This window comes from Varanus komodoensis, unplaced genomic scaffold, assembly GCF_004798865.1.
Source record: "Varanus komodoensis strain SLA01 unplaced genomic scaffold, ASM479886v1 scaffold2, whole genome shotgun sequence".
Lineage (NCBI taxonomy): Eukaryota > Metazoa > Chordata > Lepidosauria > Squamata > Varanidae > Varanus > Varanus komodoensis.
Window position 1 is genome coordinate 39,079,333 of NW_025335568.1, and position 16,713 is coordinate 39,096,045.

Consider the following 16,713-nt stretch of genomic DNA (forward strand, 5'->3'; position numbering starts at 1 on the left):
TACCTGCTCCCCAGGTGTGGCCACCACCCCTACTTTGGTATTGTTCATGAATTTGGTCAGCAGACTGGTTCCTCCAAGTCATTGATGAAGACACTGAACAGAATCAGTCCCTGAACTGAGCCCTGAGGGACTCCACTCATCATTAGCTGCCATCCTGATGACATCCTGCTAATAGTCACCCTCTGCTTGAAGTCCATCAACCATTCTGTGATTCATTGGACAGTACCTTGTTCTATCCTGAAGCTTATCAATTTCTCAACCAGGATGCCATGTGGCACCTTGTCAAAGGCCATGCTGAAATCCAGGTAAACCATATCCACCACGTCCCCTCCATCGAGCCACATCGAAATCTTGTCCTAGAACTCCACACGGTTTGTCTGGCTGGACCTATTTTTGTGGAAGCCATGTTGTGTGGCTGCCAACCCCCCTTCCCTATCTAGGGTTTCTAGAGCTTGCCTTATTTATAGCCTTCCAATATTAGGGAGACTGAAATCTCCCATTATAACCATATCCTTCCCTTGGGATAGCCTTCCAATCTGATCTATCAGATAATCGTCCAGGGTCTCAAGTTGATGCAGTGGGTGATAACATACTCCTACTATCAGGTCCCTGCCCCTGTCTAGACCTGTCAATCTTACCCAGACCACCTCTACCTTCTACCCTGCCCCCTATCTCATTACACCCTATCCCTTCCTTAACATATACAGAGCATACCCTTCTGTGTTGACATTCCAATCCTGCTTATCATCCCGCCAAGTTTCTGCGATCCTCACTAAGTCATACTCTATTCCCAGAAGAGCCTCAAGCTCTTCCTGATTCTTTATCATGCTCCTAGTGTTGATGTACACACATCACAGCTCTTTCCTGCAAACCCCATTTCCTGGCTGCCCCAGCCTCCTTCCTCCCAGACAAGCAGAAACCCTCAGAGCAGTAGCCATGCCAGCCCCTGCCACTTCTGAGAATCGGAAAACCAGATGAGTGGGCAGAAGATGCAGACACAAAGAAGCAGTTAGAGAAGAAAGTGGAATAAGAGTCCATCTTAGTGGAGGCAAATACAGGATTGGGAATACTCACTTATCACCATAATTTATCAGAATTAGATAAGAACAAATATGACTCAGAACAAATTTCTTTATATAATTTAAAATACTTGCCAATCACACTAGATGTGGTTCCTCCAGGACATCCAACAGTGGACAGACAAGGACCATTGTTCCCAGCACTTGAAACATAGATGACATTGTGTTTCCAAACAGCTTCATTAATTACCTCACATATTCTCCTAGAAGAGGCAAGAGAACAGATTAGTTCAGTGGTTCTTTCTGTCTCCCACCACCACCCATGATAAATACTACTGAGATTTACACACTGCCGCCTTCCTAAAGTACATTAGGCAACTGACCAATTTTGCGGTTTGCATCATACTGTCCAGTTCTTATTTGTTACATTTTTGTACCTCCCATCAGCTGACAGACCCTGGAGTATTTCACAACAATTTTGGCAATGAATACCCCTTATGCAGCACCATGACATCATTTTGGGATATAGGAGTTCTCTTGGAAAAGTGGGCAGTTTCATGGTAGTGTCCAAATATTAGCCCCCCAAACTATTACTCCAAAGTTATTAAGAAATGTGGCCAAAAACAATGTTCAGAAAACTCTCCAGCTGACATAGGTACTAACACAGCCAAAAGTCACTGATTAGAGTTGGAGCTGAACCAAAACAAAGACCATGATTCAGTTAGCAACAAAATTTTCTATCATCAAAAAGCAAGCACAAATGAAATATTTAATCATGCATGTCATTCCTCTAGTGTTTCGGGTCAGGGTATTTCAAGAGTGCTGTGCACCATAATCATTCAAGATATTCCATTACCTGATCATACCCAACCCTCCTGCAGTTTTCCTCCCAGTTATCTGTGGCTGGAGGACTCACTGGACTGGAAAACCCAGTGCCCATCTACCAATTTTACAGTAGTTCCCACTGTAATTGCTATCACATAATTATCTCAGGGTGAGTGGGTCTCAACCTTGGATCCTCATAAGCTGTTGGCCAGGAATGTGAGAAATTGCAATCCAACAATATGTTGGCTACAGTGATGACTGCCAACTTGAATAACTTTAAAGGTGGATTAAACAAATTCATGGAGAAGAACAGTAAGGCTATCAATGGCTATATATTACTTTAAGTATGGGAGACAAATTAAGTAGGTCTTTAGTCTGACTGAGAGAGGTTCTTTTTATGTTCATATTTTGATTTGATTTACAATGATGAATAAACAAATACAAATTTAAATCTAAATTGCTGACAGACATTAATGCATTCAATGTATGTTTCCCCTTTACAAACACAAATACAGCTGGAACCCAAACCATGCTTGGTGGTTTCATTACAATTTTCCAATTTAAGAAGTTGTATTTGGTCCTTTTCCTATAATCTGAGAAAAGGGTTTCACAAATATTGCTGGGTATGTATATGATTTGCATATATAATAAATCATTTCATATTTTATAAAATCAGATAATTTTACTTTGCCTTTAGCAAATTTCAATTGGCATGCCAATTTTTTGGTTCTTATGACCCAAGGTGGGAACTGCTACCCCGGTAACCTCACAATGCTATCTTGTTCTCTTCATACATCCCTCCTGCAGCAACCTCTTCACCAAGCCTTCCCCTATCCTAGGCTGACTTCTAGTCCTTGCAAGTGAAATAGCTCAGTGGTCCCAAGCATAACAGCCAAACTCAAAGACGGTGGTCATCTGTGACATATAAGAAAGTAGTAGTCATAAAAATATAGTGTACTCACCCAGCATTTGGCCAGTGGGTTGCTTCTCCATAACTGTAGTTGACAAGGTCACACTTATATTTTATTGTTTCTATCATCTGTTAGAAAGGCAAATAACCATCAGTGCATAAACAGCATCGTTCATTTATACAGAACTCCCACATTGCTAAATAGCATTATTTCAACAAGGACTAGAGACTCCTATTTATAAATGAACATGCCTGTTTCCTTTATTATTTCTTTTCTACAACACAGTCTTCTGTACATCAAAGATGAACCATTTTTCTAGAATTATGAGTGTTCAATGGGCTATCTATGTATTTATAACATTCACTGGCTGTCCGTCACTTTTGTCTCAGGATGGCTTACAATATAATCTAAATCCTAAACAAAATAAATAACTAAATTAATAAACGGCTATGCTGTTTCAAGTCTCCCTTTCAGTGAACAGCATTCCTAGGTTGGTGTTGGCCAGCTGGGAGGGAAGCCTGAGATCAGCACTGCCCTTTGCCTGATGGGTACCACTCTGGTTTCCTTCCCAGAGTCCCATTAATCTTGCAACATCCCAGCACCACTGCTTCCCAAAAGACATCTTAGAGACCTCAGCAAGGAGCAGATGCTTCCTGGATGAGACGTGGTGCCTTGTGAAACATTACCCAGGTAGCTGCTCTTGACCCAGCAAGCACAATGCATTCTGCACATGGTGTTCACTGGTCTGCAGGGGGCACTGCTGCTTCCCAGGCCAGAACTTACATGAAAGCAAGGGGAGTGGGACGAGGGACAAAGTAGGAAGAAGCATAGGAGAGCATGCTGGAAGGGAAGCCCAACTACTGGCTAGGCAATAGGAAAACCTCCAGCCTTTCCTACCGCCAGCCCTCCATCTTCTCACAGCAGCACTGAGGGGACTTCCCAGAAGCTTCAAGCCAAGGGTCCAGAGCCTCCTTGGCCAATGTGCACAACTGCAACGTCATGGCTATGCTTTTGTATGAATTTACTAAGCTACCCCAATAGCATTTTTGCCTGGAAAGTGAACACTGCATCAAAACAAGTATGAGTAGCCACCACCAGCTTGGGTGGAGATGACATGGCATTTTGGACTCGGGGAACTGGCCATCCTGTTATAAATTAAAAACTTTCATGACTCTTCACTCTTTGCCATTAGACCTTCTGCTTATGAGTATTTTTAGCTTGCTGCTGTGTATATTCATGCTAGCCACTTGGCTGCAAACAGTGAAAGCAGTCTAAAGAGTGCAATTGCTTGCTTTCAAGTGCTTAACTGAACTTACGTTGCCTTTGCAGCAAAGGGAGATTTAATGAACAACCCTGGGAGCATTCTACTTGCACTGCCTCCTGGCAGTGTCTTTTTCTGCATGACAGGTATTCTAGAGCTAATACTTACAGCTCTTATAAGGCCCGTGCCAGTTTCCATGGTGCTTAATCTTGTATCACCAATCTTGATTGCAAGAATTTGTGCACCAGGGGCCACACCATTTCGATCTGGATCATCTGGAAAATATCCAGCAGCTATACTAGCAACATGTGTTCCATGTGCTCCTGAAGGAATAAATTAAAAGAAGGAATATTAAAAGAGGAGAACTGATCATTTCCACAAAAAATAGCTGCTCAGTCAGATCCATGAAACAGTCCTGACAGGTTCTTCTATTATTTATTGTCAAAAACCATCTTATTATCACACTTAACATGATAACAGCATGATGTTCCACAACTATACTGTGCCTGCAGTATGTGAAATTCCAAAATTTTGTCTTTTCAGTTTGGTTCACCTGCATAGCCGTCTAAATGGTCACAATTAGTCACTGTGGGTAAAGCAAACTTGGGAGGAGCCCTCCATGCTGAATAAATAAGCACACTGGTACACCCAACCCCCAGGAATTGCCTTGGGGTGGTCAATACATGCTTGAACCATGGACGGATCTACCCATGGACATCCCTTAGCATGCATGCAATGGGATCCTGTGGTCAAGAATAAGACAATGTTGTTATTTGTTATGTTTTCTAATTTTATCGCTTTACTATTAGTTTTCAGGGTAAAGCAAGGTATATATTAAGCAAAATAAAAAAAATACTTAAGAATTGCTCTGCAACATTAATCTTACCTCCACTTGTCACAATCGAGAGCAAATTCCCCTCATCGTAGACATTGACAGAATAATTCAACATCTCTGATGTACCAAAAGATCCATATTCTTGGCCTTCTTTGTAGTTCCGTAGAACAGTGCAGTTAGAAAAATCACCTGTTTCACTTAAATCAATACAAGCTCTATAGATAAAGGAAGAAGCATATGCACATATTATCAGTTTTCTTTTCATAGGTGGTTACAGAGATCTTTTTACATGAGATCTGAAATTCATCTTTTGCAATTTGATAGAGGCAGCAATTCCCAAGCCTAATTCCTAATGATCCCAAAAATGACCACATCAAGATACAAAGCTGATTTCAATTGTGCAAAAAGCTGATAATTAAAAGATGTGAAAGGTCCCTACTCTGCCATAATCCTTGATATCAGCTGACAAAAAAACAAACAACAAATACCTATACCTTTCATTACGCCCTAGCCAGCACAGTTAGCTGGACCATGGTGCAAGCTGTAGGGGGTTTTTTTGGTCTATACATGCACAAGATTGCACTTTTAATGGCTTAGAAACAACCCCCTGTTCCTCCCATGACCCTCCTGCTGCTCCTGATTTCAAATTCCTAACAGAAAGACAGCCCTGGCACACATTTGCCATAACCTCATGTTCAGAAATCACCAAAAAGGGCAACAACCACTTCCCTCCATCAATCTGTGCTTTGTTTAACAATATAATACTGGTTACAGCAGGCAAGTTACAGTGTTAAAACAATTAGTATTCCAATAAGTTCTTTTCCAAGCAAACTCAAAGAAAATAACAGGAAAAGGAAGTGGCAACTCAGCAATTATTTCTAAGCACTTTCGATAGTTCATTGGAATATTTGCAGCAGACAAATCAGATCAACAGGTGAAATACTAACTAGAGGCCTCCAAACCGATTTGGCTGGTAAGTTACAATCAATATGTAATCCCAGCCTGCTCCAGGATACCTGTTTCAGTTCTCTTATTGCCCTTAATAAGGGGAGTTGCTCTAAATATGAGGAGGCCAGAAAGGCTAAGTCATTCTTGATGAGTACCAATTGTGCAAGTACTAAACTTTCACCTCTATGCTCAGTTCTCCTTCTGGCTTAAAAGCAAGTGAAAAGCACGTTTTCCTGCTCTGTAGCAAGTTGCAGAGCAGCAGCTGGATGGAGGAGGGGGGTAGATGATTCTTTTCATTTGTGTGGGCATCTAAGGGAATAAAGTATACCACCTTCCTCTCTTTTTGGAAGCCCTGCCTGCCCCCACCCCCATGCCTCCCCCCATGCCATGGAGTGTAGTGGAAGGCTGAAAACCCAATCCTTTCACTTTGCTGCAAAGATCCTAAGGAAACAGCCCTGTCTCAGCACCCTGAAGATTGTATCCCTGGAAGCCATTCTCTCTCATTCAGGGGAGGGAGGCATGGTCAGGATAATACCCAGCTCAGGTCGTACATGCACTTGGCTGCCAGGCTTCACAGTCACATATCTATTACCACACAGGTGTGCAATAAGCAAAGAAAAAAAAATCACCTCCAGGTTTCACCATCATGCCACACCAAGCAGTCATATACAGGACCAGGATCATTATATTTTTTCTCAAAAGAATTCAACAACTCTACTTGACTCTGAAGCTCTTCCTTCATTAGTTTGCTTTCCTGCAAGAAGAAATACTTTAGAAAGTATACTGAAGTATGCCCCTATCTAGCTAAGGAATCCACACACATATCACTAATATGCTCAAAACGTAAGACAAGAATTGAATACATGTCCAAGTAAGTATGCACTCTCTCCGTACTGAATGGGATCCTCATTCCTTGAGTTCCCCTCCACCTCCCACTGCAGCCAGTCATAGACCTTATAAATCTGGATCACGTCTACAGTTCCAAGATGCAAAACGTATGTCATCAATCACTGTTTGTCAGTTCCCCAGAATTTGCACCACCCAAAAGAGAGCAGCAACTCTCAAAAACCAAACCAAAGCAAAAAGAATATGCACTAAAGACAGACTGTATGCTCTTACTATGAAGCCTTGTACCTAGAGCATCACAAAACATCCCAGAAAGTAGAGCTTAAGGTCTTCTTAGGACATTCTGGAGATGCTCCAGTAAAACAGTTTCTATGGTAGAATTATACAGTCCAATTGCTAAAATCTGAAGTTATGCCCTGTCTAAAAGATCACTAGAGACAGCCAATGTTTCCCACCTGGATCAGGTGGCTAGGGTGGGGAGCCTACCCTCCTTCCACAACATGTGTAATTATCACTGATGTGCATGTGAGAGCTAAAGACCAGGAAAAGTTTCATAAATATCATGCAATTGTGACCACAGTAACAGATTGTCAATAAAAGGTAGCTCTCCTCTTACATATCAACACATTTAAAACTATTTATAAATGTTTTAAGGCACTAGTTAGTGCAAACCTGTGAGGGAGAGCTGTGAGTGGCTTCAAACTCATCTTGCTTCCGACAGGCTTCTGCTAGCACCAACCTATGAACAGGATCCCAGAGCTTTTCCTTGCGTTCTTTCTGCAACAAATGATAAAACTGATTTTAGATTGACATCCTCATGCCATTTAGTACAGACAGGTCTTATGCCACAGTAATTCAAAAAGAGTGAAATGGTCCAGCTCTGTTAATGCTTGGCTTCTAAGAAAAACAAACAAAAACCCTTCCAATTTCTTACAGAAGCAATCAAGCACTAAGCAAGGAAGATGGTCAAACTCCCAGAGTGCTCAGGATGCTAATGCTGGGGCAGCAGGGCTTTCTTCAGTTCCAATTATCCTAGCAGAAGTGGCAAAAGACCATTCTGGGAATCAGCATTAGAGAACAATATTGTCACACAAAATTGGAGTGTGGATTGGTTTCCATTTCACAAGCTATGAGGTGGTGTGGCATGATCAAATCCTGCACCTAGCTTCCTTCTCTTCCTCCTGCACATGTTGTGCTGGTGACCTGTTTCTGCTTTCATGGAAGCTAAAGTTTGGAATCACAACTGAACTGGCCAACTATGGTATGAGTGAGCCCTGCAAATCAAGATTCTTCTGGCAGGATGAACAGAAAACAATCTGTTAGGTTAAACTAATGAGAGATTACATTTAAGAGGACTGTGCAATCACAACATAGGTGAGCCCACAAGAGCCCACACTTGTTCACATGGTACCAAACATGGTCTGGCATTACTTTAGAAAAGAGTCTATTTGAAACCAAAGAATGACAAAGCTAAGGCAAGGGAGTATGAAATGAAAATGCAAAGATACATTACTTGTATTCGTTCCTTAAGAGCTTTAGGATAGAAGTCATAACCATTTTTTAAGCCGATATGATACTTCCCTGAAGGATTTATCCAGTCTGCTGGGATCTAAAAGGAAAAGAAAAAGAATTTAGAAATATACACAATTTTGTTCACTCTTTTCAGCTTAATTAATCATGCATTATTTACATCCATTGCCAAAACCAATGCATATATAGTCCCAAGCAAACCTCACTATGTTTAATCCTACCCTGTGAAAGTATGTATTGACTGCAGAAATAAGTAGATTACTCGTAGGCTTTCACAAGAAATTCAGAATGTTCTCAACCTTTAAGAACACAGGTTGATATTCTCGGCCTGCTCTGAGGAGTTACATTCTTACCCAAGTTTCTCACATGCAAAGGAGCTATAGAAATACTTACTTTCTTCACAGATTTGTTAGGAAAAATGGTAAGTATATGAATGGATCTGCGTTGTATATCCTTTCTTGAAAGTAAACCCTATTTTACTTTACAAATAAACATATGTAGGAGGAGGCATTAAGGTCAGTAATGCCAAAGGACCCTGAAGCACAATACTACACAGCATGATTCAAATCCCTTTAAGAATGCGCAACATACTACATGCGTTAGTGCTAAATATTAGAACATTCTCTCCTATCAAAAGTGCACTATTGCCTAGAATAAATAAAAGACCTCTGGGACTCTATACTTTAAAAAAAAGCACATGACACATGGAGGGTAGAATAAGTTCCCTTTCATTACACCTACAAGACAGGCTGGCCTCCTTGCCATGGAACACAAATTGACTACAAACAAAGATGGGCTTCATGTGTGGAAAAGGCAAGTATTCATTTAACCTTTGGTTTGCTTGATGGATTTGCAGTGAAAACAGCAGGCAAATATCTGGCTATATGCCTGGTTCTGCCCTGGAGGTCCAGTCTCTGTATTGTAGCCACGGGAGCGCAAAAGAAAAGTCACAGCTGCCAAACTGTCCATGCTCTTAAGTGTTTGTTATGATTTATTTATTTTGAATCTGACAACAAAGTTACTGAAATTTTAAAATGCTTCTAAGAGTCCTTTAAAATGGAGAAAATTTTAAAATGAATTTAAACATCTCTACAAAAATCCTAAGAATCTGATTTTTTGCACATAAGACTGAATATTTTCACATGCCTGCATTTAGATCATATAGTTTAATGCACCTGTTGCATTCTGAATTGATTAACCTATCATGCATGTATATACACTTATTTCTTGAAACTGCTTTACTGAACTACAGAAAAAGCTGTGAGTTTAGAGTAAAATACAAATCCCAAATGAAAGCTATAAATACCATGTTCATACTAAAAAACAAAGGAGGACAGAGTTAAAGACAGTGCAGGTTTAAAAAAAAAGAATTCATTAATGAGCTCTTTGAATTAAAATGGTTTTTGCCCATCACATAAGAGCAAATAAGACAGGAACTGGGCCACCGGAGTGTTCTTTAACCTGGGCATCACCACCAAGCTAGCTTAGGTCTATGACCACCACCTGAGCAGACCTATTACAAGAGGTGGGGGCATTCACAAAGGAGTTTCCTCATATAATACAGAAAGAGGCATTCTTTCAGATACATAGGTTCTAGGTTATTTAGCGCACCGAAGGCCAAAACCAGAACTCTGAACTGGGACTGGGAAGAAAGAACTCATGTACCTCTTTTTTGTTATATGGACAGATTTTATATGGTCTTAGCAAGTTCTCATTTTCAACCAGTTAAAATTTATGAAGTGTCCTCAAAATTTCACAGTGGAGCACATAGTTAATCCGACAGTAGAATGGAAAAATGAGGCAAAGTCCAAATATTCCAAAAGAGAATGCAGCCCATGTACCAGGAAAAGGGAATCCAGCTGCTAAGATTTACCATGAATGCTATTAGTGAGGAAGTGAACTGATGTTAAGATTCAAAATATGTGGGTAGAACTGTAAAGCATACCAAATAGATTAGCATCAATACTATTCTTGCATTGCTGAGAGTATTGCTAGCTTGTATTGTCAGATGCATCCCACTCACACAATTTTCACAAACAAACACTTAAGCACAAATTAAAAACAGGAATAGCAACAAAGAATTTTAGTGTGTCCAAAGGTTGCATGCTATTTTATAACACATAACTGGCTCATACTTTGCTCAGGGTCCATATATTCTGCTCCCGAATTTAAACAAGGTTTTTTTTTTTTTTTTTAGGAGACCACATTTTATTCCAAATAAACTTTACCTTCAGGGTTCTTCCTGAAAGACCAACAACTTCGCCATCTTTTGGTTCTACAACAGTTGAAGTGTTTACATCACCACTGCCTGTTGTATCTATGATGTCAATTATCTTGGGTTTCCCATCAGTTGTAATCTAAAACAAAAACAAACACACACAATCTTCACTCCCAGTAAAAGAGTGAACACAGTAAAACAGACAAGATGTAACTGAAAGAATCAGAAACCTTCTATGGGCAACATGTAAGTCTTTTACTTGGTGTGGCAAAACCTGACAGTTTTTTAGAGCAAACAACACAAACGTAACTAACAGTCAGGTGAAAACTAGGTTGAGTAAGGTAACCTATTAAAAAGAACAAAAAACAAAAAAACAAAAACCAAACACCTTTCTAAAGGAGATCTTGTAAAAGGCACAGCTGGGTGGGGATGCAGGTGGGTAAGACAAGCCTCCCTAAGGAGGAAGACACTAATACTGGGAAAGCTCCCTCCCTGGTCCTGCAAAGACAGGCCACTGCAACAGATGGAAAACTTAAGAGGGTCTCCATGGATTATAACCTTAATTAGCAAGCAGACTCATGTGGAAGAAACCAGAAAATATATTAGAACAGAGGAAAAACTGTGGCCAAAAACTAATAGCCAAAGATGTTAATAAACTGTTATTTTCACCAAAATTTACACTGAAGGTTCTATAGCAAGAAATACACATCCACAAGTGCAATTCCCCCCACCACTCTCTCTCTCTCTCTCTCTCTCTCTCTCTCTCTCTCTCTCTCTATATATATATATATATATATATATATATATATATATATATATATAAGGTCCTTTTTCCTTAAATAGCAAGGTGTTTGAAAATGTTTCATTTTTACCTATGACTAATTATTATACACATCAATCCAATAAGAACCTCAGGGAAGCAATATTGGATCAGAGCAAAGGCCTCTCTTTTTCAGCATTCTGTGCCCACAGCTGCAGTTTCTTGTAGAGTTCTGGATAGCAACAGTACCATCCCTTTCATGTTCCCCAGCAACTGATATTTGGAAGCCTGCGACCTCTGATGCTGAGGATACTATAACAATTGGCCATAGCTAGTCTTACCCTCCATGATGCTACTTAACCCCCATCAAAGCCATTTAAGTTGGTGGGAAATGCTATACTCTGTGGACATGAATATCTATAGTTTAACCCAGCAACCATACTCTGAACTTCGTAAGAAACAAGGTTTCCCAGAGGTAAAATTTAACAGTACAATTAATGGATAAAATCAATGATTTTTTAAATGGATATTTAAAATTTAAATTGATTTTAAAAAAATGGATTTTTAAAATAAAAATGTTGAGGAAAAAGCTATCTACAAACAGTTTTCTATTTAAGATACACTATAGTCCCAAGATTATCCAAAGGTTATTCATCATGAAATAAGAATTAGTTTTTAATTATGTAGCATGAGGCTATACATTCATGCAATACTTAAATTCTTTTGGTAAATGAGTTCCATTAATCCATTCACAATGTCATGTTCTTCCAGAGGTTTCTGTAATATTGGGTAATCTTTCTATCAAGAAGAGATTTTCAAAGATGCTTAGGTTTACAGTTCTCAAAACTGTGAATTTGTGTCTGCAGAGATCACATGCCCCTTCTTCACAGCAAAAATATTATGAAATAAACATACAAGAGTTGAGAAAAAGACCTTAAATCTTTTGTTCCTCTGCGAATCTATCTACACAGAATCAACTGCTTGTGTCCTAAGCATTAAATTACAAAAACGTCAATAAATAGACGATTACAGAGAGTGAAACAGATCTGCACAAGAAGCTACATGTGAGGATGGAGGGCCAGGCAGTGTAAATGAAAGTGAAACCTTTGAAGAATGCTTCACAAATCTTTGGATCTTTTTGTGAGCAGCCTAACGTTTATTATATTATTCTTTCCCTGGGGGAGAAAACCTATAATGGCAGCAGGTCATAAAATAGACCTAATTTGAGAATATTTTAGTAGCATTCATCTACCTATGGGTAAGGCAGGCATGTGTGCAAATTATGTAGAAAACCATGGTTTAAATCTAGTCTTCCTGATAAGTGATTTAAAACAAATCCAACCTAGTACAATTACAGTTAGACCTAATCCCAACTCATCCTTTGTAATCATTCAAGATACTTTAATTTCCTTGTATACACTCAGATACAGGGCATTCTTAAGACAAGATCAAAGTCTCATCACCATCATATTGCATTTTATACCCAAGCTTTCTCCTTCTCGAAAGGTATCTCACCAACTTGTGAGAACCACCAGTTTAAACAAGAAAACAGCTTCAGATCAATTAGCTTTATGAACTAAATTAATTAATGTGATCAGATTTAGAACAAATTCCTATACAAAGGTGGATTCTTCACTTTTAATGAACATGCTTGCAAAGGAGGGAGAACGGTCATCGTGAAGGAAGAGATATTATTGAATGTTGGACTAGGATTTGAGAGATCCAAGTTCTAGTCTCTATTCGGCCATGAAGCTCACTGGGTAGAAGCTGACTTAAACCTAGCTCACAGGGTTGCAGTGAAGATAAAATTGACAGGAGACTAATGCGAGCCACCTTGGGTTCCTTGCAGGAAAAAAGGCAAGATAAATGTATAATAAATAATAGAAACCTTATGGAAATGTGTTACATAGTCTTAATATTTATATGTAATATTATAGTTTGTATATTACCCTTAATATTATCTTTTTCACCTGGACTCTACCATTTCTTTCCTTTAATGATATTTCCTTGGGAAATGAATGCACCTGAATTGTGGTACAAAAACTACTGAGAACTTGATGTAAATTGATGTGCATGCATAGTAGGCTTACTTTAAAATAGGCTACTGTGTCCCTATTCACAACAAAAGGCAACAGTCACACTTGAGCTCAACAGAAGCCAATGGGTTCTTGTGCCATTACTATGCTGTGAGACCCACTGGTTTTAATCCAATTTCACAAGGATAAGGCACATTTAGCATGCAGACCACCCATACTTTAAGCAAAACAAATATAAACTCTTTCCTCCTCATGCTCATTCTGAATGAAGGTGTTCCACTAAGATTTAATCCTGATTCACAGACACACTGAATACATTTAAACACAGTAAACATAACCATAGTTACAGCATGTTACCCGATCTCTAGGATGACAGAAATGGTATGCTTTTTTCAGCATGAGTAATTTATCAAAGCAACCTTAAGCTTAAGACTTTTTTGACAATACGTAGCTTTACCTTTATTCCTCTCGATTTTGTATTGTTTTAAATAATCCACATGAGATAAAAGAATTCTGAAAGTGAAATCCCTGAACTTTCATAATTCTGTACAAGATCAAACCTAAGTTTACATAGTTGTCCAACTTCAGTCAAAACTTAACAAATAACATAACAAAACCAACGGAAAGACCTGTAGCACCATCAAAAGATATTTATAGTTCAGATAACCACAGACAAGAGTACTCAGAAAAAAGTTCATACTACAAGACCTTTAGCTTCAAAAGTTACATAAAATTCTTGTCAACTTTACTAACATGGAAAAAGAGGGATATTTTCCTGCTGTTTAATTCTGTACTGAGGAAAATGAATTATCTTGCACACTTTGTTAAGGACCTCACTGTATTTTTGCCTAACCATAAGCTCCTTCAAACCTGCTTACTTACACAAAGCCTTTTACATATAACTGATTTCTTTTTAATTTATTGTCATATTTATATTCCATGACATTTCTTCCAGGCAGTTTACAAGAAATTAAAACCAACAGTGTTTAAAATTGACTAAAGCAAGATATTAAATAAGACTGACATGAGAACTAATCTGGGAAGTCCTGACAAAAGAGATACTTCCTATGAAAGTCCATAATATGGTATAATCTTCTGTGGCATACCATATCCAAAGCAAACCACATCCCCACAGAAAGGGAAGGTAGCTTGGTTCTCTCTAGATGTTTGTGAGTCCATCTAGCACAGTCAATTGTCAGGAATCCTGGTACTTGTGGACCAGAAGTTCTGGAAGGCAGAAGAGTGTTTAGAAATGTTTTAGTCTTTAAAGTTCATCAAGACTTTGGTGTTTTGGTGCAAGAAACCATGAATGGTCCCAGCTCTAGATATACTAAACCTGTAAGCCTTTAATACCAGGAAAATGAGCCTATCAGTGGCCACGGGTTATCATGGTTAAATGCTATCTCCAGTATTTGAGGCGATTCCAGTTGCTAGGGAAGAGCAGAAAGAGGGGATTACTGCTTTCATGTCTTGGCTGTCATCTTCCCACTGGGGGCAATTCGTTAAGGTCTAGATAGGCCTTTGCACTGGTGTGGCAGGACTCTTCCTGTGTTCTTACCTTTTGCTGCTTTTGTGGACTTACTTATCCTCTGCCATTTAAAACTGTATTTTTCAAAAAATCTGGGCAACCCCTTACAGAACCCCTGCTTCTCCCACACTGCTATGTTCCCTTACCTATCCACCATAGGGTATTTACAAACCACTACAGGGATCCTAACCACCCCAACTCAAGCACCGTCTTGCGGAACCACTCATCTTCCACCCCACTGCCTCCAGCAACAATAAATCCGAGTATCCCAAACTTCCTACACTAGCCCGAGTCACGAGGCGGCCGAGGAAAGGGGACGGTAAAGCTAACCCGTCCAATGTGCCAAACAGTACACAAGCAACACATTCCCGTCCTACCTGCATGCCCGGCGCTCCGGGGTCCACACCCGTGTCTAAAATGGCCAGTAACACTCCCCGTCCATCATATTCGGGGTACCGGGAAAGGAAAGAGGCAGCACCGGTCTCCTTCTTGGGCAGGAGCCCTTGAAATGGGAACTGCTCCTCTCCGGTGCCCGCCGCCATGTTGGAGAAGGCGAAAAGAGTGACCAGGCACGCACGCGACACGGAAAAAGGAAGGGGGGGAGAACGGACCGAGTGACGTAACAGCAACCCGAGAAAGGAACGCAGGCGCCTTTCCTTGCAGGCGCATGCGCTGATCCTTAGCCAGCAAAGCGAGTCGGTGCATGCAGGGGAGAGTAGTGGGTGAACTCCGTTCAACGCATTTGCGGGGCTGGTTCAGAGTACGAATCAGTGTACTGGGGAAGGTCATCTTTTATTCCGTGTTGTAGGGGATATTGCGGGTTTTATTTAAGGGGAAAGGAAAATCCCTGCTTGTGTCTTCCCTATCTAGAAAGCGAAATTACTTATTTTTATCTCTGTTCAGTAAAATATAAAGAAACAGTAAAGAGGCAGCCACTACGGTTCCAATACGATTACCAAGCCGTGAGGTTCAATGGGGGAATCTTCAGGCGGTCCCTGCCCTGCCTTTCCCGATCGAGTCTCCTGCAGCTGCTTTAGACTTAACCCTATATAAGCAATTGTCAGGCATGCTTGGGAATTGTAGCCTGAAAATCTGAAGGTTTCACTCCAAACTATGAAAGTCTTTTGGGAGGTAAAATAGGAAGCTTCATGCTGCTCCAAAATTCTCGAAGGAAAAGCAGATACAGATGTAAAAAGTAGACAATGATAGCTTTTAAGACAAAAAACTAGTGATCATTGGTTCTGTGCTTTTTCTTAGGTTTCTGTGTTTTTATTTTATATATTCTCTTTAAATTTTTATGTTCACTGCCAAGAAAACCTTGGGCTATTGGGTGATATAAAAATGAATGAATGAATAGCAAGTGATAACTATACAAAATAACACACATTATAGCTTTAAAATTTAGTGTCCAAAAAAAAGCACATGAGTTTGATTCCAAAGGCCTGGATGAGTGAGGCAAATTTCTTGACTAATTCTTCAGCATAGCCTACAGATGGTATGCCAGCTAAGGTGTAACTTTTGGAGACTGCAAAAATCATTAACTTTCCTTGCTCTGGTTTAACTTGTTTCGTGTATGGCAAGACTGCCTTTTTTGAGACTGTTTTAACTACTGGGACCAGGCTGAACCAAGGCACTCTACTTTTGGTTTGAGGAGCCCACTCAATTGAAGAAAGCAACACCGCTGTGACAAAGATGATATGGTTTATTGATGAAATGCAGATTATGAACAAACAAAAGAAAGCTTACATTCCCCTTCCCTGGGTTGGTTCCCTGAATAGGCCAAGGGATGGCTCAATAGGCCTCCAAAGGTGCCAGGATGAGCAACTGATCAATTCCTCTCCTATAGGCCTAAAAGGAAAGACAGTGCCTAAGGCCAAGTTCTTATCTCTTGCTAGCAGTGTGTTAGTATACATACAGCTGCTTTCCCCACTTTCCCAGCAATGAAGCTGTTTCAGTAAAGGCAGACAGCTTTGTTTTAACTGCAAAGGCAGATCTT

The 16,713-nt window shown here is 40.0% G+C and overlaps 1 protein-coding gene across 2 annotated transcripts in view; it reads right to left on the minus strand.

Annotated features, from left to right (window-relative positions):
* Positions 1–15,279, minus strand: part of TPP2 (tripeptidyl peptidase 2) — a 44,638-nt gene extending 29,359 nt beyond the window's left edge. For both annotated transcript variants that reach the window (XM_044428197.1, XM_044428196.1), the window contains exons 1-9: positions 15,095–15,279; positions 10,404–10,532; positions 8,159–8,254; positions 7,318–7,422; positions 6,429–6,553; positions 4,903–5,066; positions 4,185–4,339; positions 2,807–2,883; positions 1,155–1,282 (exon numbers count right to left, since the gene is read on the minus strand). In XM_044428197.1, coding sequence (XP_044284132.1) covers positions 1,155–1,282; positions 2,807–2,883; positions 4,185–4,339; positions 4,903–5,066; positions 6,429–6,553; positions 7,318–7,422; positions 8,159–8,254; positions 10,404–10,532; positions 15,095–15,259 — 1,144 coding nt within the window. In that variant the 5' untranslated portion in view covers positions 15,260–15,279. The remainder of the gene's footprint in view (positions 1–1,154; positions 1,283–2,806; positions 2,884–4,184; positions 4,340–4,902; positions 5,067–6,428; positions 6,554–7,317; positions 7,423–8,158; positions 8,255–10,403; positions 10,533–15,094) is intronic.
* Positions 15,280–16,713: the final 1,434 nt, after the last annotated feature.